Source organism: Haliotis rubra, unplaced genomic scaffold, assembly GCF_003918875.1.
Source record: "Haliotis rubra isolate DU_JTF1 unplaced genomic scaffold, ASM391887v1 Scf195, whole genome shotgun sequence".
Taxonomy (NCBI): domain Eukaryota; kingdom Metazoa; phylum Mollusca; class Gastropoda; order Lepetellida; family Haliotidae; genus Haliotis; species Haliotis rubra.
In genome coordinates this window covers 875,194-902,680 of record NW_025765947.1, presented here as the reverse complement: position 1 = coordinate 902,680, position 27,487 = coordinate 875,194, and the positions used below count along the sequence as shown (strand labels likewise).

The 27,487-nt window shown below is 39.5% G+C and overlaps 1 protein-coding gene across 1 annotated transcript in view; it reads right to left on the bottom strand.

Moving 5' to 3' along the window:
- Positions 1 to 388: 388 nt before the first annotated feature.
- LOC124274871 (zinc finger C3H1 domain-containing protein-like) overlaps positions 389 to 27,487 on the bottom strand; it is a gene marked incomplete at its 5' end in the record, with an annotated part of 98,930 nt that continues 71,831 nt past the window's right edge. Inside the window, 11 exon segments of the mRNA XM_046710243.1 lie at positions 389 to 3,154; positions 3,830 to 3,892; positions 4,410 to 4,449; positions 4,945 to 5,046; positions 6,274 to 6,401; positions 6,403 to 6,541; positions 11,323 to 11,427; positions 22,506 to 22,613; positions 23,886 to 23,989; positions 24,138 to 24,156; positions 26,303 to 26,379. Of these exon segments, the coding sequence (XP_046566199.1) occupies positions 3,038 to 3,154; positions 3,830 to 3,892; positions 4,410 to 4,449; positions 4,945 to 5,046; positions 6,274 to 6,401; positions 6,403 to 6,541; positions 11,323 to 11,427; positions 22,506 to 22,613; positions 23,886 to 23,989; positions 24,138 to 24,156; positions 26,303 to 26,379 (1,002 nt within the window).

Sequence of the window (27,487 nt, the reverse complement as noted above, 5' to 3'; positions counted from 1 at the left end):
ATTGTGTTAGTGCTTAGTGGGTCAGAAACGAGAAAGACCTATGACTCGCACCACCAGCAGTTTCACATCACTTGATCTTTGATTCAGGGAGACACCAGTCAAATGTATGTTCACAATGAGTCGGATGTAAGTGAGTGAACCATGTTTACACTGGAGCTGCGATATTCAAGCAGCATCCTGACCATACATCAGATCAACAAGTTTTTGATACTATCAGCAACAATCTATGCCAGCAGTTCCCACAAGGAAACAATCATGCCGCCTCTAGTATCTACAGATAGCATTAGCTGCTCTCTCAAGAAACAGTTTTCAAGACCCTCTCATTCAGATCTTGAACACAAGAAAACATTCTCCATCAAAACATACCTCTCAAAGAGCACAAATTCACTTTTTACTTTAATTTTTTATTCAAATACAAGATGAATAAAGATACACATAGGTGGTCCATGTAAATTTGGATGTAAAGATAATATTGGTGCATAACCTACTTTACTTAATAGAAAGGGTGATTTAGTGCAAAACACAGGACCAACTGTGCAGTGATGGCTCAATCCATTGCCACAACCATCTAGGTCATATGTAGGTAATAGATATTTAACTTGGGATTAATATTAACAATAACGTGCACATTACAAATCATTCAAATTTCAGCATAAAAAAAACACTCAACAAACTATCATTTGGAAATTTGTTACAATTTCCATAATATTGAAATAAGTAATTTCATTTTTAACATGTTCTCTTTCTGACTGTACTCATCATATAGATGTATGTATCCCTCTCAAAAACAACTGTGGTTAAAGCGAATCATGAAAGTGACATTTCATTTACTACTTCCAAAAACATGGTAATAAATACTAAAATCGATACCACCTATATGAACAAGTTACATGCTTGTATTATTAGTTGAGGAGGGATTGAGCCAGACACTGCTTACATTTCATTCATGTAAGCATACTTACAAAACAATGCATTGAAGGCACATCACAAGATGAAACTCACTTCAACCTTTAAAATCTGCAGCCACAAGTTTTAAACTGACAATACTTACTCCATCAGTTACTTTCTTTAAATTTGAAACTTTAAATATTTGAAAATATAATTACCTTATTTTTCCACTGATCATGAATTTGTTAATAAACATTTCACCTTTAGACTTTTAACATATTAAAAGCCTTTAACTTCAATTTTGAATGTCAAGTTGATGTGGGAATGTACCTTTAAGCAATTCAAAGCAGTGAGAACTCAACTATGAACACAATACCTACAAGTTGTTTCTGAATATATAAATGCTGAATTCAAATTTATACATGCTGTATTAATCGTATGAGTTTTCCAAAATGACCACGATCAATTGAGTCTAATTTGAATGGTTTTATTTTAATTCTCTTAAGGATGGCAAGGAGTTTTTACATGAACTTACAGCTACAAAAACAAATTTCACAAAACTATCACAAGAAAAACAAGGCATTGTGTTCTTAGTGCAAAAACACAAAACAACTACTTGAGACTGGTCCAGTGGAACCTAAGGTTTTGGCAGAACCTTTGGTGTTTGGCAACAGTTGCAGGAATCTTTGGTAGAACCAGCAACCGTCATCATCAATGAGCAGCACTTTCACTTGGTCTTCAACACTGTCACTTGCAGAACTAACTAAACATAAGTTCAGATACGGAATCCAAACTTTCAGCTGACATATTGGAACATCCTCATCTTTTGTTTCCTTGACAAGTTGCATATTGTCACAACTTTTATCTGACAATTCTGGATTTCTCAATTTTTCAAAGCACCTTTGCATAATCTTTGAAGACAGGATTTTCATATTGATTCAATTTCAAGTTTTTCAGATCTGTTAGATCCATTGTCATCACTAGTGAGGACCTGTTCTAACTGAAGCTCAATTTCAGAGGTTATTAATGCATGAACAAACAATACGACAACAGAAATATCAGAACATTTTACAGAGATTATAAAACATCAATTATATCTCCAGCAACAACACTTTCTCATGTGATCACAAAATACCAACTGTAGCAAAACAATTTGTCACTATCACAAGAATGGGACTAGATCACTGTCCTCAAACGAGCCATTTCATGGAAACGCCTTAATACAAACAATGACCGTACATGGCCACAACAAATTCATTATATATGTTCCTCAAAATCTTCTCATTAACCTCGAGTTAGTAAAGAAGGCCTTACTATATAGAGATTAACTGATCTAGAAGAAACTGAAGATTATCTTCCCCAGTCTAGGAGGTCCAAAGCATTAGTCAGATACCCCCGGCACTTCAGCAGTCTGAGGCTTTGAACCGATTATTCCAAAATTTATTCATTGTCATTAAAAAGAAAGGAAAAAAAACTTGTTTCAGAGAAGATCTCACTGAGGGCAACCTTTCGTTCAAATTATGTTGTCTTCACCCTGTGACAGTATGTTATTTTTTGTCCTCAACAAGAGTCATTGAAACATCACACTGAAATTTAACAAAAGTCAGTATTGGTACGACTGAGGGCAGGAGACACATGAATTTCCAAATCCTCATTTTACAAATCACATCACAGACGTACCTCAACTTGTTGTGGCCTTTCTACATGAAGAAATATTTAGCCAGTCATGCTATCTCTATAAGCTGGTATGTATGACATGTTGAGAAAGAGCTGCTCCTCATTCATCTGCATCCCCTGGACGGTCTAAACCATCACCAACAAATCACACAAGCCTTGACCATGGAAGAACAAGCTTGCAAACATAAACCAATTGTAAAACTTACTGTTATTCATTTTGGGGAACATTTCAGTTTCATGGAACCAATGAATACCAATAACATATATAATGAAAAATATTTTAACTAAGTACTTCTCCCATGTCAAGGCCTCAAAATACTCACTGCGATACTGTCTCCATAAGAGAGAAGTACAAACGAAGAACTCATGTGTTATGGGTTCGAACTTGTTTGATACTGGCCTCAAGGTCAGTACACTGACATCCAAGTTCAAGGGTGAAAGATCCTGTAGTTCAAACATGGCCGCCTCCTGACTAGGATGGTGATATCGTTGCCACAAATCCAGCAATGTTCAGTCCAATGCTGGTGCAGTGACCTAGAATCTGTTGAACTGTAGCCTGATTTCCTTCCGTCACCTCGAACAGCAGGAACTGTGGGAAAAAAGGAATAACATTTTCTGGAACTGAAACATTAAGGAATCATCAGAAAATACAGTTCAGGTAACACAGCATAACTGACCTGTTCCTCTTGTAACACCATACCTTGTATTTACCATTCCATGGAAGTATTTTAGTATTGCAGTGAGTTATTGTTTTACAACACCGTCAGCAACTTCCACAGACATCATTGTGATCAAATCTAGGTCAAGTAAACCAGTGGTTGACAGAATGAGCATTTCCATCAAGCTGTCAAAATTTTCTCAGGCTTGTATTTTTTAGAGCAAAATTAATAAGAAATGCAACTTTTAATGCATCTGATTGGTGCCAACTAACTACCTTCCAAAAACAATTTCTTCAAGTCTAACGGAACAACTTTCACATCAAACATAGCAGCTTGTTTTCAAATGTAATTGTGCAAGCAATTGTACTGACACTGTCGGATTCTTTTCATTTCAAATATGTTCTGTATAGAGGCTGGAAAAGGATTACTTACTGACTCAACCTCACGAGTTTTTTTTACTTACCGACAGTTTGACATATTACATGACACAAGACAAGCTATCCATAAGAACAGAGAAGTGAGTGAGTTAGAATTTAACGACACCTCGGCAATATTTCAGCCATATAGTGACGATAACAGAGAAGTAGTGGTAGGGAATACATTACATCTTTCCACATAGTCACTGCCATTGGCAGAGCTCGCACCGCCTTCACATACAGCTTCTCCATCTGAAACCAAACAAATGTCAAGTCTGGATACAGACAAAAAATCCCCAAAAGATCTGTGAAGTCACATACAAAGAGTGAACTAATATTCAAGCAAGCACTACCTTGTATGTTGATCGAACAAGTGACAGTAGCATCGAACTGAGTCAGAGTGCAACGACCATTAATTCACCTGGTCACCATGCAAAAGCTACCATGCATGACCCCCCAAAGTTATTTTCTGAAGAATTAACCATACCAACAACATCACAGGTGGGACATCAGACTAAGATGGGCTGGTGTGAAAACAGGTATATTTTTAGCAATCCTGAAGCTACATCACTAGGTACCTAAAAAAGAAGTCCACTTGACTTCTTCTAACTTGACTATTACTTCTAATTGCACAACTACAATAATGCTACTACTACTTTTAATTGTAATTTTATTAACAAGACAACAAAATTGAAATCAGAATATAATCTGCTTCCATATATAAATCAACATTGTAGACTATACAGTGTTCATGAAATGTCAGGCTAACCTCTTTCACAGATCCCTGCCTTTGAGCCAGACCAAGTACCCTGGAACAGTACAAAACAAACTGAATATTCACAGACACAGATCCTGCATGCATACAGATCACTATCACTGTGACAACAGCTGAGTGGATCTGTCATTTTGTTGCAATATCAGTCATTTGAAATATCAAGGACATCACTAGGAGTCTTTTGTTTGAATATGTCAAAATGTAGACAACGAAATCTGGAAACATTGACCAAATCCAGGCAATCATACACTACCATTACATCTGTCTGGCTCTGTGGAAGCCGTAGAGCAGGACTGAAATCACTAAAATTCAAATAAACAGGTTTAACAATATCTGTAAAATTCAGAAAGAGAATATCAAGGTCAAGGTCACAAATAGGATTCTCATGAATATAAAAATCGTATGGATCTTTGAGGAAAGGTCTTACAGTATATAAATCTGGGAACCAGTAATATTAACAGGACACATCAGACTGTTTACCAAATATTAGAAAGAAAGACAACAGAGTGTTGTCCCTGCTGCAACTCACATCTTCCACAGATGGACATTGGCCACTCCTTCCCATGGCAGTGTGTTGTAGAGACTGCGGGCACGCTGGTACTCCTTCCCCAACACTGCCTCCTCCACACTCCTACAACATTCAGTCATACTCTTCATCAGTACTCCACAGGGGTATACACTGTGTTCATCCATCACCCATGCTCTTCTGCTGTTTAGTGTAGTCACTATTTATAACTTACAATTACATCTCACAAACATCAAGTATCACTCAAGCAAGCCCACCTACAGTCTTGAGACCATTCATTCTCCATGTTGTAAGGCAATGGAAGGGTTAATTCATATGGAAGGGTTTATTAACAGAGTAGGGTTCGTTTGACTAAAGTCATGTGTCATGAGTCAGACACAGCCTACTTTCATTGTTTAACTTATAATAGTCACATCCATTTTCATATTGCATTTTGAATTCAGTATTCATCTGTGATAAGACATGCATATAGTGTATACATATATAAACCTGTTAAATTTTGACAATGGTCATACTGAGGCAGTTACATTGTACGATACATGACACAGGACTCCACTGGCAAGATGGGCCCTGGTCCACCAAATGGCCCTAGTGCTAGACAGTCACAAGTCTAGGTATGTACCAGGATGGGAGTTAGGAACACCTTAGTGCTGCAATTGCTTTGTGGTGCAAACCCCAGTGGGAGATAGTGTTGGAAGACAATGCCCTGGTTATATACTGGGATGAAAATGGGTATGAGTGAAATGAGCTGGGGTCTTTCTCCTCAAATTTACATGATTCACAAGAATGACCCCAGCTCGATCAAATCCGTGGAACATTATCATCCCTGTACATACTGTAAACAACAATATAAAGTATTTTCATATGTTTTTGTCTGACAATCAGGCCATCTACTTCACATCACATCAGCATTGCAGCTATTCTGGCTGACAGGGATCCTTCAGTTAAAGCAACCAATGAATTGTTGATGAAGGTATGACCACTTTGTAGCAGGCAAGAAGGAGGGCAGACCAATGTAGACATCCATTTATTTCCTACAGTACAATACAGATGGTCTTCCATGCAGTCATCCATCACAGCCAATTGCGAACCTAGTTCCCCTGAACACTTTGAGTGTTATGTGGTGCGGTGGTCTCAAGAGTTCAACTGAACACTTGAGTGTCATCTGGTGGTCTCATGCAAGAATGTACATACAGTATTGAAAAATTCATTTTCATATCAAAAATAATGATCTGTATTTTTCACAACTGTGCAATGAAAATGTAAATAGATATTAGACATCTCTCTACAACTTATGAATCAGAGACAAGGATTTATGGCTACAAGTCTCACCTGACGATGAGGTCAACATTTGATGGCATCATTTCAACAAACTTCTCCAGTGCCACCAGTCTCTCCTCTCTGGTCATCATGGTGAGGTATGTGTGGATCATCTTGTTGACATGGCGGTAGTCCCTCCAGGTGGCCATCATCCGAGAAGGGGACAGGGAACTTGGTGGGAACAGTTGACAGACTCCGTACCATCAAGTCAAACACCTCACGCAGGCGCACATCATTGCTTGCAGCACCCTCTAGTTGCCGCTGATGGAATTCCAGGTAACTAAACCCACATTAACACACTCTTGTCAGAACCAATGGTAACATAGTAAACCTTAAGGGCATAGAACACAAATCTTGCTTTGGTCTTTATCAAATGTAATCCAGGTAACGTTAATGACCTTCATTAAACATCCAGATATGGGAGTTGTTCATTTCACAGCAGTTTTTAAATGTTCCACATTAAATTGATCTTGTCACAGTAATGACCTGTGACTTCAGATCATCTTGGGCCACTTAAAATGACCACCTGACATCTATCATAAGTAACGGTAGGCTGCTGTCATTGGATGTTGAAGACCACGTCACCCTCGAGATTTATCTAGGATTCCAAACTAAATGCTCTTGGTAGACAAATTAGGGAAAACTTATATTTTGTTCATAATTGGATTTCTTTTTCTTATTTTCAGAGGTATGTTAACACCGCATTGTAACATTGACCTTGATACAATAGTGTAAACTTAAGACTCTTTTTCTTGTCATCTATCAGTGGAAAACGTGTCACCTCCATCACTCTGTTTCTGTACTATACCAAAACCAATTCAAACACTCAAGTAATTTTACTAGCAGACTCATTCTCTGTTAGTTCATATAGTACATTTTTTTTTTTTTTTGTTGTGTGTGTGTGTGTGTGTGTGTGTGAGTGTTTGTGTGCATGCTGCATGTGTGTGTGCGTGTGTGCATGTGTGCATGCTAGTGAGCGCAGTGAGAAAACAGAAATACTTCTGTGATGAAACCCTAGAATATTAATGAATCCCAAGTCTCAAAGGAATGAGAAGAACCTGGCATCAATGAAAAGTAGGATAAGTATGCAATGTATGTGATTGTTTAACTGTAATATCTCTCAAGGTTAGACAAGAGACACTACTTAAGTACCAGCAACACAACAAAATGTCCATTCATAAACCTGTTGCCCCCAACACTGCATCATTCTTCAGTAAAAATATTCAATATCAGTTTACAGTGCATGTCTTGAGGTGCTTGACCTCGAGGTAGCCCACAATGTCTAACTGAACAACCCACAACAAGCACCTTGTCAGTAAGACACAGACCCAAGCCTTCAGTGGTGACAATGCTCTTGTAATTCCCTGCACGTTCCTTGCCACCCTCTCTTGGTGTCCTTCCGTTGTTGCACTAATCCTTTTCTGTTTGCGCTAGATAAGATTTGGGGATTACTTAAATTGATCCAAGTGTTTATTTACCAGGGTTTTTTATCCGCCTCCCATCTAAAGTTTCATTTACAAGAGGTTTTTATTATTCCTTGGCCTCACACCTCAGAGTTGACTAGAATCAAGAACCACTAAAGCTGGGTACAACTGTCAGCTCCTCATGGGAGAATCATCCCTCACCTTAAATTAAAGGTGCGAGGATAGAGGCATTATTTGTATAATAAGTGTACACCCCTCAGCACTAGCTTTAATTGACATATTTAGACGGGATGAGGACAAAAGGCTCTACATAAATAAAGACTGGGGTATTGTGTGCCTGCATCTTGGTTAACCCTTTCTGGGGTGGGTACAAATCACAGAGAATGAATGACCAGTCCTCTCTTTATCCCAAGCCTATTAAAAAGCTGAGAGTGAGTGAGTGAGTATGGTTTTACACCGCATTTTGCAATATTCCAGCAATATCACGGCGGGGACACAAGAAATGGGCTTCACACATTGTACCCAAAAAATCTGTGAAGCCATTGAGTTCAGATTTGAATAAATTTATCCTGTTTATTTTTCTCATAAGTCAAAGGGCCTTTTTCATAAATGAAACTTGCGTCATATGAATAACTGTGAAAATACATAGTCATTTTCTTGAAAGCTAAGACACTGCAGTTCTTAAAGACAAACTGATTTGCTGCTAAATATTTGGGGGTAAAAATGTGTATGTCATTCCTCTTGAGCTGTCAGTATCTTAAGCATGTGAACTTAGTGTGGGAGGGAAAACCAAGAGATGGAGTTCCGAGATGTTTACCTTCCCCCTTGGCACACCTGTACATACGTCTACAACATCACAGGTGCTGATCAACAAGTGAATTCCATTTGGAACTTTTTAAAGTATAAAATGGGTATGAAGGAAACAAATAAAAAAATCCTGGGGTTACATTCAAGAGGCATGCAGATGAGATACAAGAACATTGCACAGAACACCAATTGTCACTCAGTAATGTTGGTCTTAAAGAAACACCAATTGTCACTCAGTAATGTCGGTCTTAAAGAAACACCAATTGTCACTCAGTAATGTGGGTCTTAAAGAAACACCAGTTGTCACTCAGTAATGTGGGTCTTAAAGAGACACCAATTGTCATTAAGTATGTTGGTCTTAAAGAAACACCAGTTGTCACTCAGTAATGTGGGTCTTAAAGAAACACCTATTGTCACTCAGTAATGTGGGTCTTAAAGAAACACCAATTGTCACTCAGTAATGTCGGTCTTAAAGAAACACCAATTGTCACTCAGTAATGTGGGTCTTAAAGAAACACCAATTGTCACTCAGTAATGTCGGTCTTAAAGAAACACCAATTGTCACTCAGTAATGTCGGTCTTAAAGAAACACCAATTGTCACTCAGTAATGTGGGTCTTAAAGAAACACCAATTGTCACTAAGTGATGTGGGTCTTAATGAAACACCAGTTGTCACTCAGTAATGTGGGTCTTAAAGAAACACCAATTGTCACTCAGTGATGTGGGTCTTAAAGAAACACCAATTGTCACTCAGTAATGTGGGTCTTAAAGAAACACCTATTGTCACTCAGTAATGTGGGTCTTAAAGAAACACCAAATGTCACTCAGTAATGTGGGTCTTAAAGAAACACCAATTGTCACTCAGTAATGTGGGTCTTAAAGAAACACCAATTGTCACTCAGTAATGTCGGTCTTAAAGAAACACCAATTGTCACTCAGTAATGTCGGTCTTAAAGAAACACCAATTGTCACTCAGTAATGTCGGTCTTAAAGAAACACCAATAGTCACTAAGTGATGTCGGTCTTAAAGAAACACCAATAGTCACTCAGTAATGTGGGTCTTAAAGAGACACCAATTGTCACTAAGTGATGTCGGTCTTAAAGAAACACCAATTGTCACTCAGTAATGTGGGTCTTAAAGAAACACCTATTGTCACTCAGTAATGTGGGTCTTAAAGAAACACCAATTGTCACTCAGTAATGTCGGTCTTAAAGAAACACCAATTGTCACTCAGTAATGTGGGTCTTAAAGAAACACCAATTGTCACTCAGTAATGTCGGTCTTAAAGAAACACCAATTGTCACTCAGTAATGTCGGTCTTAAAGAAACACCAATTGTCACTCAGTAATGTGGGTCTTAAAGAAACACCAATTGTCACAAAGTGATGTTGGTCTTACAGGAAAAACCAGTTGTCACTCAGTAATGTGGGTCTTAAAGAACCACCAAATTGTCACTAAGTGATGTTGGTCTTAAAGAAACACCAATTGTCACTCAGTAATGTCGGTCTTAAAGAAACACCAATTGTCACTCAGTAATGTGGGTCTTAAAGAAACACCAAATGTCACTCAGTAATGTGGGTCTTAAAGAAACACCAATTGTCACTCAGTAATGTGGGTCTTAAAGAAACACCAATTGTCACTCAGTAATGTCGGTCTTGAAGAAACACCAAATGTCACTCAGTAATGTCGGGTCTTAAAGAAACACCAATTGTCACTCAGTAATGTCGGTCTTAAAGAAACACCAATTGTCACTCAGTAATGTGGGTCTTAAAGAAACACCAATTGTCACTCAGTAATGTGGGTCTTAAAGAAACACCAATTGTCACTCAGTAATGTGGGTCTTAAAGAGAGTACTTGTATTACCCTTTGTGCATATATTGGTCAAACACATATTTCCAACATCATGTTCTCAGACTGACTCTGACTGAGTTTATGCAATATCTCCCTTAGAGCAATGACCTTAACACCAATAAGCATCCATTAGATCACCTTGATCTATAAGTCAATGCAACTCTGCAAGAGCAGTGGTTCCTTGGTACCATTCTATTAAGTTATTTCAGGGCTATTGTCACTTTTTGGAACTTGGCTAACATCAGAGGCAAGCATCAGGACCAGCATCACAGTACTGACCCTGGAGGCGACAGTTACTTGTTTTATTCCCTTCCTACAAAACAATAGCCAGGATAACAACAAGTACCATCTTTAACACCTTCTGGTAAAACAGCCAGGATCAAACCACCAACTTTCTACTCTCCAGGCAGATGCTGTGTCCACTACACCACAAGTGTGATCAAGTTATAGAGACCGTGACAGTAAAAGGGTTAACACCTAGTGTTATATTTAGGATCAGGTGTAACAAGGCGACAGGTAGAGACAACAGCAAGGGAGTGAGTGGGAGGTGGAAGAAAGGCAAGTATGGACACAGTGCCATGCCTCCTGAATAGCTGAGGCTATGACAAGCACCTGCCATCTCCACCACACATGCTTGCCCTGGATCAAACCCTTATGGAAGTCACACACACTGTTTAATTTGCACAATCTTGTTAAAGAATGACGCTTACTTTACAATGTTTTTGCCCTCTTGTACCCAAACTGTATTAAATATATCATTAATCCAGAAGACATTGCCAAAATATATATGGATGCTAATTAATTAATATAACACAGACATAATCAATGAGATTGAAGTTAGGGTCCCATCACCAATTTTCAAGCTATTTGTGTCGAAACTGTCTGCAAATATGCATGTGATTAAGCTAAAGAAGCTACAGCATTTCTCAAATGAATCCTAGAAATGGCAAACAATATTATGGAAAAGAGATACACATACTTGATCCAGAGAGTCTTCAGATCCTCTGCCTTGTAAGAACATGACAACGCTGTCTCTAACACCTCCACACACTCTCGGCTGTCACCTTGTAGCTCCAGCAGTGCACTGCAACAGCAACATCATTGCAACATCACAACAGTGTAACTTCATCACAGCAACTACATACCCATTATGCAATGAGACATTTTCATCAATAGAAACTAGGTGTATGCAAAATACTCTGAACACCTTGAAGCTGATAAAATGAGATGCGATAGTCAAGGTGTAGACTAGCACTAGCACTTAGTCTCTCAATACATATAATTCTGATTGTAACAAATATACCCATATAAACTGAAAAGGAGCTCCAGAGATTCTGAACCTGGAGAAATCTAGACTTGCTTCATTTAGGGCTTTAGCATTGCAATGGAGGGCTAGGCTGTAGGGAAAATAATATGGTTTGGGGACTGTGAGACAGACTAGTCAAGGTGTAATGGTTGTTGGAAGACAAAATATGGTAAAGTGAGTATGGGTTTATGCCACTTCAGAAAGTATTTCAGTTGCATGGCAGTTCCATGGGGGAGGAAAGCCTGGAGTGATACAGGGCTTACATATTGGGTGGATGGCGGGCAGGCAGATGGCGGATGGTGGTTAGGCAGGTGAGCGAGCGAGTCCACATTTAGCAATATTCCAACAATATCATGGCGGGGGACACCAGAAATGGGCTTCACACATAGTACCATGTGGGGAATTGAATCTGGATCTTTGGCGTGCTGAGCAAACGCTTTAACCACTAGGCTACCCCACCGCCACTAGACAGTCACCTTGGCCCTCAACTGATAATGTTGTGATGAAACCCACAGTCCCACATTGAAGGTTGTAAGGAGTTATTGTACAAGGAATATGACCATGATAAGAACAACAGGATATTGTAAATGGGGATCACAACACCATGACAATGTTAAGGCCATGACATGATACACAGTAGATGCATTAATGTCAGTGATATTGTGAAGTGAATGAGAGATTGCATGAGATGGGTTATAACACTAGTTTCATAGTGTTTCCGTTACATCTCCGGATGAGGGAAGAGGGAGTGGGCGGTTTGTTGGCTTTAACCCCACTTTGCACAGTATTCTAGTTCTATCCTGCATGTCAGTTTAATGTGGGAGCAAAGCAGACATTTACAACTGCTGAAACCAATGAGCAGGGGTATAGTGCTGACAAACCGAAAAAACAGATAGGGGCAAACCAGGAATCAAACAAAAAAATCACAGATTCCTGACATGATCAAGGGACACAACTCTGCACTGTGAATTGCATCACCTTAAACGACTAGACTACCCATGGCCCTGCATGGAGAACAAACAGTAAATGACTTGGATTTGAACAGAATTGAACAGCTCCAATGAATAGAACTTTAGTACAGCATGTCAGCCTAACGTTGGTTGAAAGACCAAACATGGTAAAAGAAGTCTAGCTATTGTAATCAGCTGATTACATTATAGGTGATGCAACATCCATAATGCCTCAACAATCAATGATAAAGTGGAGGGGCTCAAAACAACCATGCAGCATGCCAGGTCTTTGACCAGTAGATACATGACACTGGTCAAGTCCATGCATAGCTGAACCAGGTTCAGCAACAGGTATTGCTCGGTTTCCCAGACAAAAACAATGACCCTCTCAATATAATTATTATTATCTTTAAAACCTAATTTTTGGAAGCAGATTAAAAAATAGTGTGCCACCTTTCCATGTTTTCCAGAATGAAATTAGACAGTATTATATGATAACAAAGTGCTCTTCTTTAATGGAGTGTAATATCAGCCTTTTATAAGTTCTGGTCTTCATGTCATGAACTGTTCACATGATTTGTACATCATATGCTTGTATTGCATTGTAACCTGAATGTCCTTTGTTGAGTTTTCGGAATAGACTGTAAAACATCTTTAAAAACAATAAAGTTTAAACAAGAGTCATCAGAAGATGACATATCCCCTGCCCCCACATCTTTGAAAGAACAAATCATCTGACAGTTTGATTTTTAGACTAAGTGCAAATCGTTTCCATGGAAATCATGAAAAAATAAATGACAAAAATCTGCAAATAGCAAAGGCACCACTTTGGGATCTGCCTCACATATCTGGCAAGTTTTGCTGAAAGATATTAAGAAGTTTTTTGAGTTGTGCTCCGAAACAAAACCTACCCCTCACTTTTTTGAGACTAAGTCTAAATTGTTTCCATGGAAACTGAGAAAATAATAAATCACAAAATATCTGCAAATAGCAAAAGGCACCACTTTAGGATCTATTTGATATATCTACCAAGTTTTGTTGAAAAATATTATAACGGTTTTGAGTTGTGCTCGAGAAACGAAAAGCAATGATTACTTTTTTGAGACTAAGTCCAAAATGTTTCCATGGAAACCAGGAAAAATAAAAATACCAAAAATCGGCAAATAGCAAAAGGCATGACTTAAGGTTCTGTTTCATACATCTACCAAATTTTGTTGAAAAATATTGAACGGTTCTTGAGTTATGCTCGAAACGCAAGCCAACCCCTCACTTTTGGGACTAAGTCCCAATCGTTTCCATGGAAACCGGGAAAAATAAAATGCCAAAAATCGGCAAATAACAAAAGGCACCACTTTAGGATCTGATTGATATATCTACCAAGTCTTGTTGAAAAATATTGAACGGTTCTTGAGTTATGCTCCGGAAACGAAACCCACCCCTTCCTTTTGAGACTAAGTCTGAATCATTTCCATGGAAACAGAGAAAATAATAAATCACAAATATCTGCAAATAGCAAAAGGCACCACTTTGGGATCTGCCTCACATATCTGCCAAGTTTTGCTGAAAGATATAGAGAAGTTTTCGAGTTGTGCTCCGGAAACGAAGCCCACCCCTCACTTTTGGGACTAAGTCTGAATCGTTTCCATGGAAACCAGGAAAAATAAAAATGCCAAAAATCTGCAAATAGCAAAAGGCACCACTTTAGGATCTGTTTGATATATCTACCAAGTTTTGTTGAAAAATATTGAACGGTTCTTGAGTTATGCTCCGGAAACGAAGCCCACCCCTCACTTTTGGGACTAAGTCTGAATCGTTTCCATGGAAACCGGGAAAAATAAAAATGCCAAAAATCTGTAAATAGCAAAAGGCACCACTTAAGGATCTGTTTGATATATCTACCAAGTTTTGTTGAAAAATACTGAACGGTTCTTGAGTTATGCTCCGGAAACGAAGCCCACCCTTCTTTAAGACTAAGTCCAAAACGTTTCCATGGAAACCGAGAAAAATAAAAATGACAATAATCTGTAAATAGCAAAAGGCACCACTTTAGGTTATGTTTGACATATCTACCAATTTTGGATGAAAAATATCGAACGGTCTTTGAGTTATGCTCCGGAAACAAAATGATTACGGACGGACGGACGGACGGACAGACGGACAGACGGATAAGAGGCGACGACTTATATCCCACCGCATTACATGCCGGTGGGATAATAAAAATAAAAAGGGCCAACAACTTGGCAAGAGTTGACCAAAACACACAAGCGTCTGAAAGCCGTACAGGACCTATACCTGTAAGTATAGACCAGACCCACACAGCACACAATCAGGAGGATTAGTCTTGTTGGTTCCATCAACATGGGGAAATTGGTGTATTCTGTGTGGTGTCAGTGTCAAATGTAGACCATTGTTGGAGGTCTGGCCAGCATTTCCTGGCTCCGAAGGCTTTGTGTGGTGAGGATGAGCAGGTTTCTCATCCTGTGTAAACATGTCCAGTGGGATTATATACACTGTCTGACATTTGACAGTCAATACTCACTATGTAGAGTTTGCAGGTATTGTTAGCGGGACTGTCAGGGTGTTAGAGTGGACACAGTCCACAAAGCAGCTATTTGTTGAAGCTTAAGTGTTATTGAAAGAGGGCAAGAGATTGGGGGTCGTCAAGTCATTAACTGTAATCCTTACATCACAAACTAATGTAGTCCTTACATGATATACTGAACCGAGAGTAGATTCGGGGATAGAAATGGTCCCCAACAACCTGTGTTTGTTGCACAAAGTGATTAAGTCGATAGGGCAGTCGATCAGTGTAATAAAAAGGGGGTAAATTTATGGATGTAACTTCTGTTTTACAAAGAACCTGATTTTTAGGAGAATGCACTCTGAAATGTGTTCATGATACAGAAGTAGCCATCCATGAATTGTCCCTTTCTTACTTAATCTAAATACCATTGAAATTACTTCTAAATACCACTGAAATTTTTTTTTTCAATCGAAATAAGTCAGACTTAAGAAGCTAAAATTTGCTCAGTTCTTATGTTACTTCTTCCAAAATGAGAATCATTGCAAATGTTTGCTGTAGACTGGGAATCAAACCTGTTACTCTGGCATGACAAGTGAGTGTTTTAACAAACTAAGCTACCCTACTTGCTGTCATGAGAAATGATGTACAGTATCCAACCTTTGAACCAGTGTCATTTCTGATTGTCACCAATTTTGTCAGACAATGTTTATTCCCTCTTATCACCACCCAACCTGACCAACAATCACATGACGTAACATGATCGATCCATGACGATATGATCCACCACTCAAAGAATACAAAGATGATGCATGACACAAGGTTAATCCCCGTCAAGATTAAGGTGCTCTGATGTAATAGGTGACAGACGTGAACGTCCCGACATCAAGTCCAGTTCCTGTCTGATACTCCTGAATGAGTGGACGCATCAGGACATTTTCCCATCCCAACAGGTCTCCCCAGCCACACCTCTCTAGCAGCAAGCTCTTCTGGATAAGGAGATTGCAATTAGCAGCATCCAGTACCCTTGACTGTCTCAGGTCAAGTCATCAGGTCAACAGGAGGATGGCCCCCTATGGAGTCAGACAATCTCAAGCACCTACAGTAATCTCATTGCTTGAGACACTGATTATCCTAATCTTTGAACAAACTTACAAAACAACAGGAACAATTGGTTTGATAACACAGTTCTTTGACATTATGGTTTTGAATTTTGTGAATTTGTGACTGACATGGTTGCCTGACATAAGATTTATTTCAATACAAAATACAAATGTGAAGATTTCATGCAAAGTAAAAGTTATGAATTAGTTATGCCCCAATGCATCTTTCTGGTGTCATGAGAGAGTAAAATGCCAATGAGTGAGTAAAATGCCAGCGAAAGTTTTGGTGTATCTTGCCTATGCCACCCCTGTCACCTGTAACATTTCTTCCTGACTGACTGACTGACTGACTGACTGACTGACTGAGTGAGTTTAGTTTTACGCCGCTTTTAGCAATATTCCAGCAATATCACGGCGGGGGACACCAGAAATGGGCTTAACACAATGTTCCCATGTGGAGAATTGAACCCGGTCTTCGGGCGACGAGCCAACGCTTTAACCACTAGGCTACCCCAACGCCTCTTCCTGACAATCCAGTTACATGTAACATTATCTCATGAACCTTCTCCCTATAACAAACCATCAGTCACCCTATAATGATTAAATTAAAAAAACATTTTTAAACAAGAGTCATCAGAAGATGACATATCCCCCGCCCCCACATCTTTGAAAGAACAAATCATCTGACAGTTACTTAAAGTCCAGCTTGATTTTAGACTAAGTGCAAATCGTTTCCATGGAAATCATGAAAAAATAAATGACAAAAATCTGCAAATAGCAAAGGCACCACTTCAAGATCTGACTCACATATCTGGCAAGTTTTGCTGAAAGATATTAAGAAGTTTTTTGAGTTGTGCCCGGAAACAAAACCTACCCTCCCTTTTGAGACTAAGTCCAAATTGTTTCCATGGAAACTGAGAAAATAATAAATCACAAATATCTGCAAAATAGCAAAAGGCACCACTTTAGGATCTATTTGATATATCTACCAAGTTTTGTTGAAAAATATTATACGGTTTTGAGTTGTGCTCCGGAACGAAAAGCAATGATTACTTTTTGAGACTAAGTCCAAAATGTTTCCATGGAAACCGGAAAAATAAAAATGTCAAAAATCGGCAAATAGCAAAGGCACCACTTAAGGTTCTGTTTCATACATCTACTAAGTTCTGTTGAAAAAATATTGAACGGTTCTTGAGTTATGTCTCGAAACGAAGCCCACCCTCACTTTAGAGACTAAGTCCTAATCGTTTCCATGGAAACCGGGAAAAGTAAAATGCTAAAATCTGTAAATAGCAAAAGGCACCACTTTAGGATCTGATTGATATATCTACCAAGTCTTGTTGAAAAATATTAAACGGTTCTTGAGTTATGCTCCGGAAACGAAACCCACCCCCTTCCTTTTGAGAATAAGTCTGAATCATTTCCATGGAAACAGAGAAAATAATACATCACAAATATCTGCAAATAGCAAAAGGCACCACTTTAGGATCTGCCTCACATATCTGCCAAGTTTTGCTGAAAGATATAGAGAATTTTTCGAGTTATGCTCGAAAAAGCGACAGCAATCCTTACTTTTGAGACTAAGTCCAAAATGTTTCCATGGAAACCAGGAAAAAATAAAATGCCAAAAATCTGTAAATAGCAAAAGGCACCACTTAAGGATCTGTTTGATATATCTACCAAGTTTTGTTGAAAAATATTAAACGGTTCTTGAGTTATGCTCGAAACGAAGCCCACCCTTCTTTAAGACTAAGTCCAAAACGCTTCCATGGAAACCGAGAAAAATAAAATGACAATAATCTGTAAATAGCAAAAGGCACCACTTTAGGTTATGTTTGACATATCTACCAATTTTGGATGAAAAAATATCTAACGGTCTTTGAGTTATGCTCGAAACAAAATGATTACGGACGGACGGACGGACGGATGGGTGCGGATCGGACGGACGGACGGACAGACGGACGAGGCGGCGACGATTATATCCCACCGCATTACATGCCGGTGGGATAAAACCTTCCATGTTTTTCATGCCATGCAATACAATGTGTATGGCAAATCGAATTTGCAAACTAAAATACACTTAAGTCCAAGTACTAGTAGCAAATTCTGAAACCAATTGTTGAAAAGGTGTCAACAAAATAACTATCCTGACACATCTGATCCCAGATCTGAGAGGGGGTGTCACATCAATCCACTGAAATCAGACTGTTCCACCAGGTGCCACCGACTGACATAACAAGAGTGTGTGTAACATTACACACTTAACATACAGTTGCCATGTTAATTGCAATACTGTGTCTAGGTTCACGGCCACACCTTCCAAGGACCAATCTGACTGTCACCCTATCTCCACCACTGCAACCTGTCTGACTATTGACATTTCTTTTATCTCCATGTCCACATCCTCACATTTGTCCACTTGTGGGATCATAATTGGGTCTACATTCCTACACTACAATTAGCACTGGGCTGAAAATGGCTGACATATTTCCGCTGTTATTTGAACTACCTTTTAGTAAAAGGGTGTGTGAAACATTTAGGGAGTACTAGCAGGAGCATTTCTCTCAGCAACATTTTTGTGACTGATCACGCTTTTATTTCATAAACTGAACTTAGTGGGAGAACAAACAGAATGTTACCAGACATGATCTCTGGATGAGTAGCTAAAGTCAGTTATTTCTAAAAATGTAATCACACTATACATGGCAGATATCTTCAAAATCCTTTTTCTGAATTACTGGCACAGGTAGGTATGAGTTATGCTCAACTTGTCTACATAAGCAATGACTGAAAAATCAAATATTACAACTTAATGAAACCAAAGTAAACATTTCAATTTCACCCTAACCTGAATATTCATATTTTATGACTTAATATAGAGGGTGTTCAATGCATGACACACAATTCATTATACTCATGTCAAAGGTTCAGAAGTATATCTCTCACAGTCCCTGAACCATACTATTTACCCTTCCACCCTGCCCTATCAGCTATGCAAAAGTCCAAATGAAGTAAGTCCAGATTTTATTCTGGGTGTAAATCTCCCATTTAACTGGGGCTCCTTTTCAATTGAGTTTTGTACTTTCATCAAAATTACATATTATCAGAGACAAAGTGTTAGGTTAAGATGCAGTCAACTTAACATTACTCAACATGAGAAGCAAGTAGTTCCTCCAGATCTTTACTCGTCACTGTAAGGACAGTGCTGTATAGCCTCTACAAGCTCCCTTCAAACCAAAAACAATTTCAACAGGACTTGAACTACAATCTTCCAAACCCTAAAAACCACCTTATTGTTTTAAGCAGATTAAACATACACACACAACCCTGTTAACAGGTATACTTAGAATTATATGACCTCTCATGACCCTGGTTTAAGATAACACACTTCATCACTTGGCAGATCATTTCTTTTCTATGGATCCCCTGTCACATCCCTGGACAGCCCACTCCCTCTTCCAGATACAGACTATCTTTGTGCCAGTGTGATGTCAGAGCAGCCTCCCTCAATAGGGTGGACAAGGCAACACTGCACAACAAACCCTGTCACATCCCTGGACAGCCACTCCCTCTTCCTGATACAGACTATCTTTGTGCCAGTGTGATGTCAGAGCAGCCTCCCTCAATAGGGTGGACAAGGCAACACTGCACAACAAACCCTGTCACATCCCTGGACAGCCACTCCCTCTTCCTGATACAGACTATCTTTTGTGCCAGTGTGATGTCAGAGCAGCCACCCTCAATAGGGTGGACACAGCAACACTGCACAACAAACCCTGTCACATCCCTGGACAGCCAGCTCCCTCTTCCAGATACAGACTATCTTTGTGCCAGTGTGATGTCAGAGCAGCCACCCTCAATAGGGTGGACACGGCAACACTGCACAACAAACCCTGTCACATCCCTGGACAGCCACTCCCTCTTCCAGATACAGACTATCTTTGTGCCAGTGTGATGTCAGAGCAGCCACCCTCAATAGGGTGGACACAGCAACACTGCACAACAAACCCTGTCACATCCCTGGACAGCCACTCCCTCTTCCTGATACAGACTATCTTTGTGCCAGTGTGATGTCAGAGCAGCCACCCTCAATAGGGTGGACACAGCAACACTGCACAACAAACCCTGTCACATCCCTGGACAGCCACTCCCTCTTCCTGATACAGACTATCTTTGTGCCAGTGTGATGTCAGAGCAGCCACCCTCAATAGGGTGGACACAGCAACACTGCACAACAAACCCTGTCACATCCCTGGACAGCCACTCCCTCTTCCTGATACAGACTATCTTTGTGCCAGTGTGATGTCAGAGCAGCCTCCCTCAATAGGGTGGACAAGGCAACACTGCACAACAAACCCTGTCACATCCCTGGACAGCCACTCCCTCTTCCTGATACAGACTATCTTTGTGCCAGTGTGATGTCAGAGCAGCCACCCTCAATAGGGTGGACAAGGCAACACTGCACAACAAACCCTGTCACATCCCTGGACAGCCACTCCCTCTTCCTGATACAGACTATCTTTGTGCCAGTGTGATGTCAGAGCAGCCTCCCTCAATAGGGTGGACAAGGCAACACTGCACAACAAACCCTGTCACATCCCTGGACAGCCACTCCCTCTTCCTGATACAGACTATCTTTGTGCCAGTGTGATGTCAGAGCAGCCTCCCTCAATAGGGTGGACAAGGCAACACTGCACAACAAACCCTGTCACATCCCTGGACAGCCACTCCCTCTTCCTGATACAGACTATCTTTGTGCCAGTGTGATGTCAGAGCAGCCTCCCTCAATAGGGTGGACAAGGCAACACTGCACAACAAACCCTGTCACATCCCTGGACAGCCACTCCCTCTTCCTGATACAGACTATCTTTGTGCCAGTGTGATGTCAGAGCAGCCTCCCTCAATAGGGTGGACAAGGCAACACTGCACAACAAACCCTGTCACATCCCTGGACAGCCACTCCCTCTTCCTGATACAGACTATCTTTGTGCCAGTGTGATGTCAGAGCAGCCTCCCTCAATAGGGTGGACAAGGCAACACTGCACAACAAACCCTGTCACATCCCTGGACAGCCACTCCCTCTTCCTGATACAGACTATCTTTGTGCCAGTGTGATGTCAGAGCAGCCTCCCTCAATAGGGTGGACAAGGCAACACTGCACAACAAACCCTGACAGATGTCATAACATCTCAAGCACCCATTACAACCTCAAAGATGAAAAAAGTCATTGATTTTGTTTCCCTTAAATGAGGAGTGCTTATTGTGAAAATATTTACATGTTTGAGAATTCAATAAACCTCTTCTAATTGACATGCCAGTGATGTACGCAGCTTTGTAGTGTAATATTTACAGATATGTTCATGCTGTTTTGATGGTAATTGCAATACATGTTAGAAAGGAATGTCAAAACATTCCATTAATCATCTGTGATTACATGCCAACATTGCACAATTATTTTGGTTCCGACTCTCTAATTCGACAATCACAACCCTATCTGTTCCTCTGATGCATGGTACCTTGTACATCAATATATCAAACAACCCATTTTGTTGTTTCAACAAATGTCAACATCATTTCATGCAAGTAATTGTTTCCGTACTACGTTTTAAACATAAAATTGAAAATGTGGAAGTTGAGATTTGCAACTCAACACAGCCACATGGGAAACTCATTCTTATGGAAAAAAACTATTCAAATAAAAATATTCAGTGCAGTTTGGACAACCTAAAGCAAACAATGCCATTCAAGCGTAACCCTCCTGACATGCAAACTCAATCTGCACTACACATTCAACTCAAAGAAAGTAAAGCAAGTTCTATTTTTTCATATAACTATACTGCAGAAGGCAAATAGGAACAGACCTCCTGCAAGGAATGCTGTCAGTCTCCCAGGGTGAGTGAGGGAATGAGCATGTGGAAAACTTGATACAAAACAACATCTTTCAGGTGAATATGTGAGGTTGCTAAATTCCTGCAAGAAGCTACATCATAACAGCCTGTATGTTTTAGTCTGGACCTGGCAAACCAATGACTGATAGCACGAGCACTAATCGATGCAAATGAGGTAAGATGAGACACTACCAGCAGTCACAGATTCTGATCACTGATCCAATTTCAGGTAACTTACAGTGAGTGAGTGAGTGAGTGAGTGAGTGAGTGAGTGAGTGAGTGAGTGAGTGAGTGAGTGAGTGAGTGAGTGAGTGAGTGAGTGAGTGAGTGAGTGAGTGAGGGACAGGTGTAACCTGCTGTATCACATCCAAGAGTGTTCCCAGGGCTTACCCACCTGTACGTCAGCCAGTAGTACAACTTGTCTGCTTCTACATATCCATTAACTTCTTTCTTCAACACCGGTTGTTTACTCTTGAAAGGTGCTGGCAGGCCCAACAGGGTGCTGGAAATATCAGAATGACCAGACCATCTTTCAGTGTTAAATGTGGAACAGTCTTAATGTTGTTTCTGCTAGTATCCTATCTGCTGCATCTGTCATTGTATTGTAAGTGTTGACAACAAATCACTTGTTTGTGATTCAGCAATCATAGAGTGATCAAACAAGTACAGAACTAACAGACACTTCTGTAGGTCTTTCCTTGAGGTTAATTTATACCCTATATTCTTGTCTCCCCCACTCTGAACAAAATCGTTGGCTACAATGTTTTTTTATTAAACAGTTTTCAACATAAGTGCAGTTGAGTTATGATCCTCATGTATTTGGACTTCAAAACCTCTTGATATTTTTACTACGAACATAAGGATTATGATAAGGACCCCGTGACTTTCATACCCAAATTTCAAACAAGGATAAACATCCTGTTAAAAATAAGTACTTCAGTATAAAATTCTTTAAGAAAATTCTGATTTGTTTGTACTCGATTAATACCACATCTAATCCACATTAAATCTCATACTGATAATAATGATAAAGTTTTCACACATCCTCTAACCCACACCCATTAAAAATCTAATCCATTAAACATTGTCATGAGAAAATATTTCAAGTTACACCCCCTAACTCGCCTCTGATGAAGTGTAACATCGTGCCATGATCAGTTTTACAAGTTTCAATGGGCACCTTTCCCCACACGTGTCTCCACGTTCCTGACTGATCTCCCCACAGCTGTGTGTAATCTACCTACAGTATCACAGTGGCCACCCCTACTACAGCCGCACCTGACAAATATATTTACTGCAGAATAATCTCAACATACAACAGCTGACATTAATCGCACATTGTTTACACTGCATAAATCTTCATCATTCTAAACATGGGCAATGTCAGCAATAACATTTGGAATTTTTTAAAATTACATAAAATTCTAAGAAATACAATGTATGCCTTACTTTAAATTTGTAACATTCAATGATTATACCTATGCCTTTTCATCTAATCTACCTACCTAACTATGTAATTACATTTTGTTTAAAAATGAGAACAGACATTCAATGTTTTAAAACATTCCATACTTTCACAACATTGAACACAACAAACAAATAATTCAATGAACCAAAAAAATGACATTTCCACAAATAACAGATCAACATTTTCTTTAACACATTTCCAGATGATTGCAAATCTCCACATAGTTTTTGACTGATAAGTCGATTAATTCAAGCTGTTTGCGATTCTGTTATCAGGGTGACTGTCGAGGTTGAGAAGCAGGTATACCAGAAGAGCTTGTTGGGATCACAGGAGCCAGGATCAGTCACGTCCACATCAAAGTGGCGGATGACAAATTGTTCAAGAGACTCCAGGGCCCGGTCGACACTCCCCTGAAGCAGATCACAGAAAGAAGGAGTTTAACCACAAGTACCCATCCATCTCCTATATGGATTACCTGTAGAGGTCCTTACATCTTCCCGAATCAGATTATGCGTCCCAGATATCGCTTATATTCAGATTATAAGCTCCTCCCATCACCATTATTTCCCCCTTATGTCTGAGGAGGAGGGTGAGACAAAAAGGGCCTCACACAACATGGCTATTGTTCTATAATCAGACAATTAGCATATCGACTGACAGATACACAGGCAACAATTGACATGCCTCCTCACATCAAAGGTGATACTGTGAACCTGGAACTGTACAATGATATATGATACTAGCATGAAAAGAAACATGAACAGCACATTAAGTGGACAAGAATCACAGACAAATATTATTGAAGATATTTTTTCAGTTAACTCATGTTTTTAATGTATCAATTTAATCTAGCTAAAATATACACTGACTGAAATTATAGAAGCTGGACTATCAATAAAGATAGGGCTGACATAGGAATTTCAATGTCTTTCCTTCAATTCAACATATTGATGCAGGTGCTGTTATATACTACCCATCAAAAGTTTAGACTCACTTAAAGCACTCACTATATATATATATATATATATATAATGTATGGTTACATCGAAGATGAATTTCGCCACTAACTTGGGGGAACCAACCCCAACCTTTATGCAGATGAATTGCACGAGGATCATGCATCAAATTGCTGGAAAGCATGTGCAAATATCGTGCACGTGAACAGCTGCGTTTTGGTGTAAAAATTTTTTAAGAATTCGCCAATTTTCACTGAGTTTCATCATTTATTGAACTCATGACAATAATTTTTTCAACATTACAAATTTGTTTTACAATACATCAGTTCATGTGCAAACAGTACCTTTAAACAGTAAGGAATATTTTGCAAAATCTAGTTTAGAACAGTTGACTGAAGTAAGTGGCTATATTTACACTAGTGAGTCTAAACTAAAGATGGGTAGTATATTTATCAAGAAATTGCTTCAAATTTATTCCAATTCTTAAATGTTAATTTCATGGGTATGAATAAATAATTTCATATTTATATTATTCTAGCTGTGTTACAGTGGGTGGACAAACAAAGGAACATTAAAACCCATGTAAGAACACTGGGTGTAGTCCTGCTACAACCACCGAACTACCCCAAAACCCCTGCAGAAATTATCAGGAAACATTTACATGCTACCATCGTTGTCATACTGCATTCATACACCTTGACCATGAAGACTGATTAGGATCTAAATCATTAAGTAAACTGTCACTAAACTATGGCGGAATGTGATAAATTGAGTCCGTGTGTAACATTCAAGGCCATAGTGACAAGAAAACTGTCACAGAACTGCCTCCCGATGATTTCCTTTCCATCATCTTAACACATACTAAAGTCATTTAATCTTCACAGGTACAAACAAGCGTGCCAATAGCTGTATATAAACCTCGAACCACCCACAGTCGTCAGCTACGGCGTCACATGGTCTCAGAATAATGTATTCCCAGTCATGACTAGCTCCTCCCGACTGACAAAACATGAAGCCTTCCAGAGTATAATTTCACCAATCCTTCACACTTTTATGACTACAGGGATTAATAGTGAAATAACAGCTCAATATACCCATCATTACCGGCAATGTCTTCTGAGGTGGATGAATGTCCGATTACAAAGTACAGACATCAAGAGATTAGGCCACATCAAAACAAATACCCTATACTTTGTATCAAATTCCAGATTATACAACACTTCATCCCTAACATTGACACTCCAAGGTGAAGACTCCAACACTATCCATGTAACAGTGCTATTAACCCTTTAACTGATTAACCAATCTCAATGGTATAGGTGTAGACCTCACAACCACAAACATAGAGAGACACAATGTGCTATTAGCTCGACAACATGACAAGCACTGCTGTGTTAACCCTTTAAGTGACAAATCATTTATTATCATATTGGTGGCTTAGAATTTTTTTTCATGACAAGATATTTCTTCACCCATTGTTTTTTTTCACTTACTATTGCTTTCACTGAGCTTTTAACAGAATAATTTGTTACATATTCATCACAAAATATTTTTTATGGATTCATTCACCATGTCCAGTGAACCTTTTATTGTAAAACCTGAAAACAAAACAACATTTTTCCTGTTTCACCGTGAACAAATCAAATCCAAGATGCCATCTCCCCCCAGCCAGAATATCAAATGGATGATTCCAAGTTATGAGTGTAAAAGGGTTAAGGTGACAGACACAGAAAAATATAAAGGAGAGCGTGTTGAATGTCAGCCTACCTGAGACAGCTCAAAGTTGGCCATATAGAAGTGCAGCTTGGCACTGAAGGGTGTGCTGACGTTGCTTCGTTGAAGATCTGAAAACATCAAACATTTTACGCAGGAGTAAATCAAGATGCCAACTTGAAGAAAAATACTTCACAACTATTTTTCACCTGCTTATGTTACAAGGCATTCATTTTTATATGCTTTATTGCATGAACTTTCTGTAAATGTCAAGAAAGAGAAATAGGATGTCTTGTTTCACAGATTTTTTAGGCCTTTCTAAACCAAGATGTATAAGAAACAACACCTCAAGCTTGTCATAAAAGACAAGTGAAATGGAGAGAATGTGTGACCAGATTAACTGTGTGTCACCATTGCTGCAGCTTGAAGTACTGGTCTGTCTGGTCCTGATCTCCAGGACAGGATGACACAGTTGCTTAGTGCCAACAATCAAGTAATACTGCTCCGGGAATACCGAGTAATGTGGTATTCCCCATGTTGTCGGAATCAAACCTGGGTCTTCAGTATGACAAGCAAACACTTTAACCACTGGACTACCCTACTACCACCCATTCACAAGAAAATCCATAACTGGACTCACTAAGAAGCTGGGCCCAAGGCACACAAAAGCACGAAAAAGAAACAAGGCATGAAAGAAAGAGGTACAAAAAGAAAGAAAGATTATGGTGAAAAGTCAAAAACATTTGCCAGTTACAATAACATCTGATAGTGTGCCTCGCCGGGAATCAAACCCAGGTCTTAGGCATGATGAGCGAATGCTTTAACCACTAGGCTACCCCACCGCCCCTCAGTGTTTGTGATTTGAGTCATGTACAGGACCCTGGAAGAGAGTGTGTGGCCCTGACTAGCATGTACAACATACATGAGGCTGTCGACTCACAGCCTAAAACCGAAACATTTGTGCCCACATTCACAGCACACAAAAAACACAACCGTCAACAAACAAATCTGACAAATATGAGAAGTATGATTCCGACCATGTTCACGTGTGTGCAAAACACTTGTCACAAATCTATCCCAGACGTTTCTCAGAGGGACGTCTCTGGTGTCAACTTAAAGCCAATGTCAACGTTTGGTGACATACGATTTAGTCTACTTCCTGCCAATGTACTGCTTCCTGTCTGTGTTGACAGTGGAAACCAGCGCCATCTGGTGTCTGGTCACGTGACCAGACCTGCA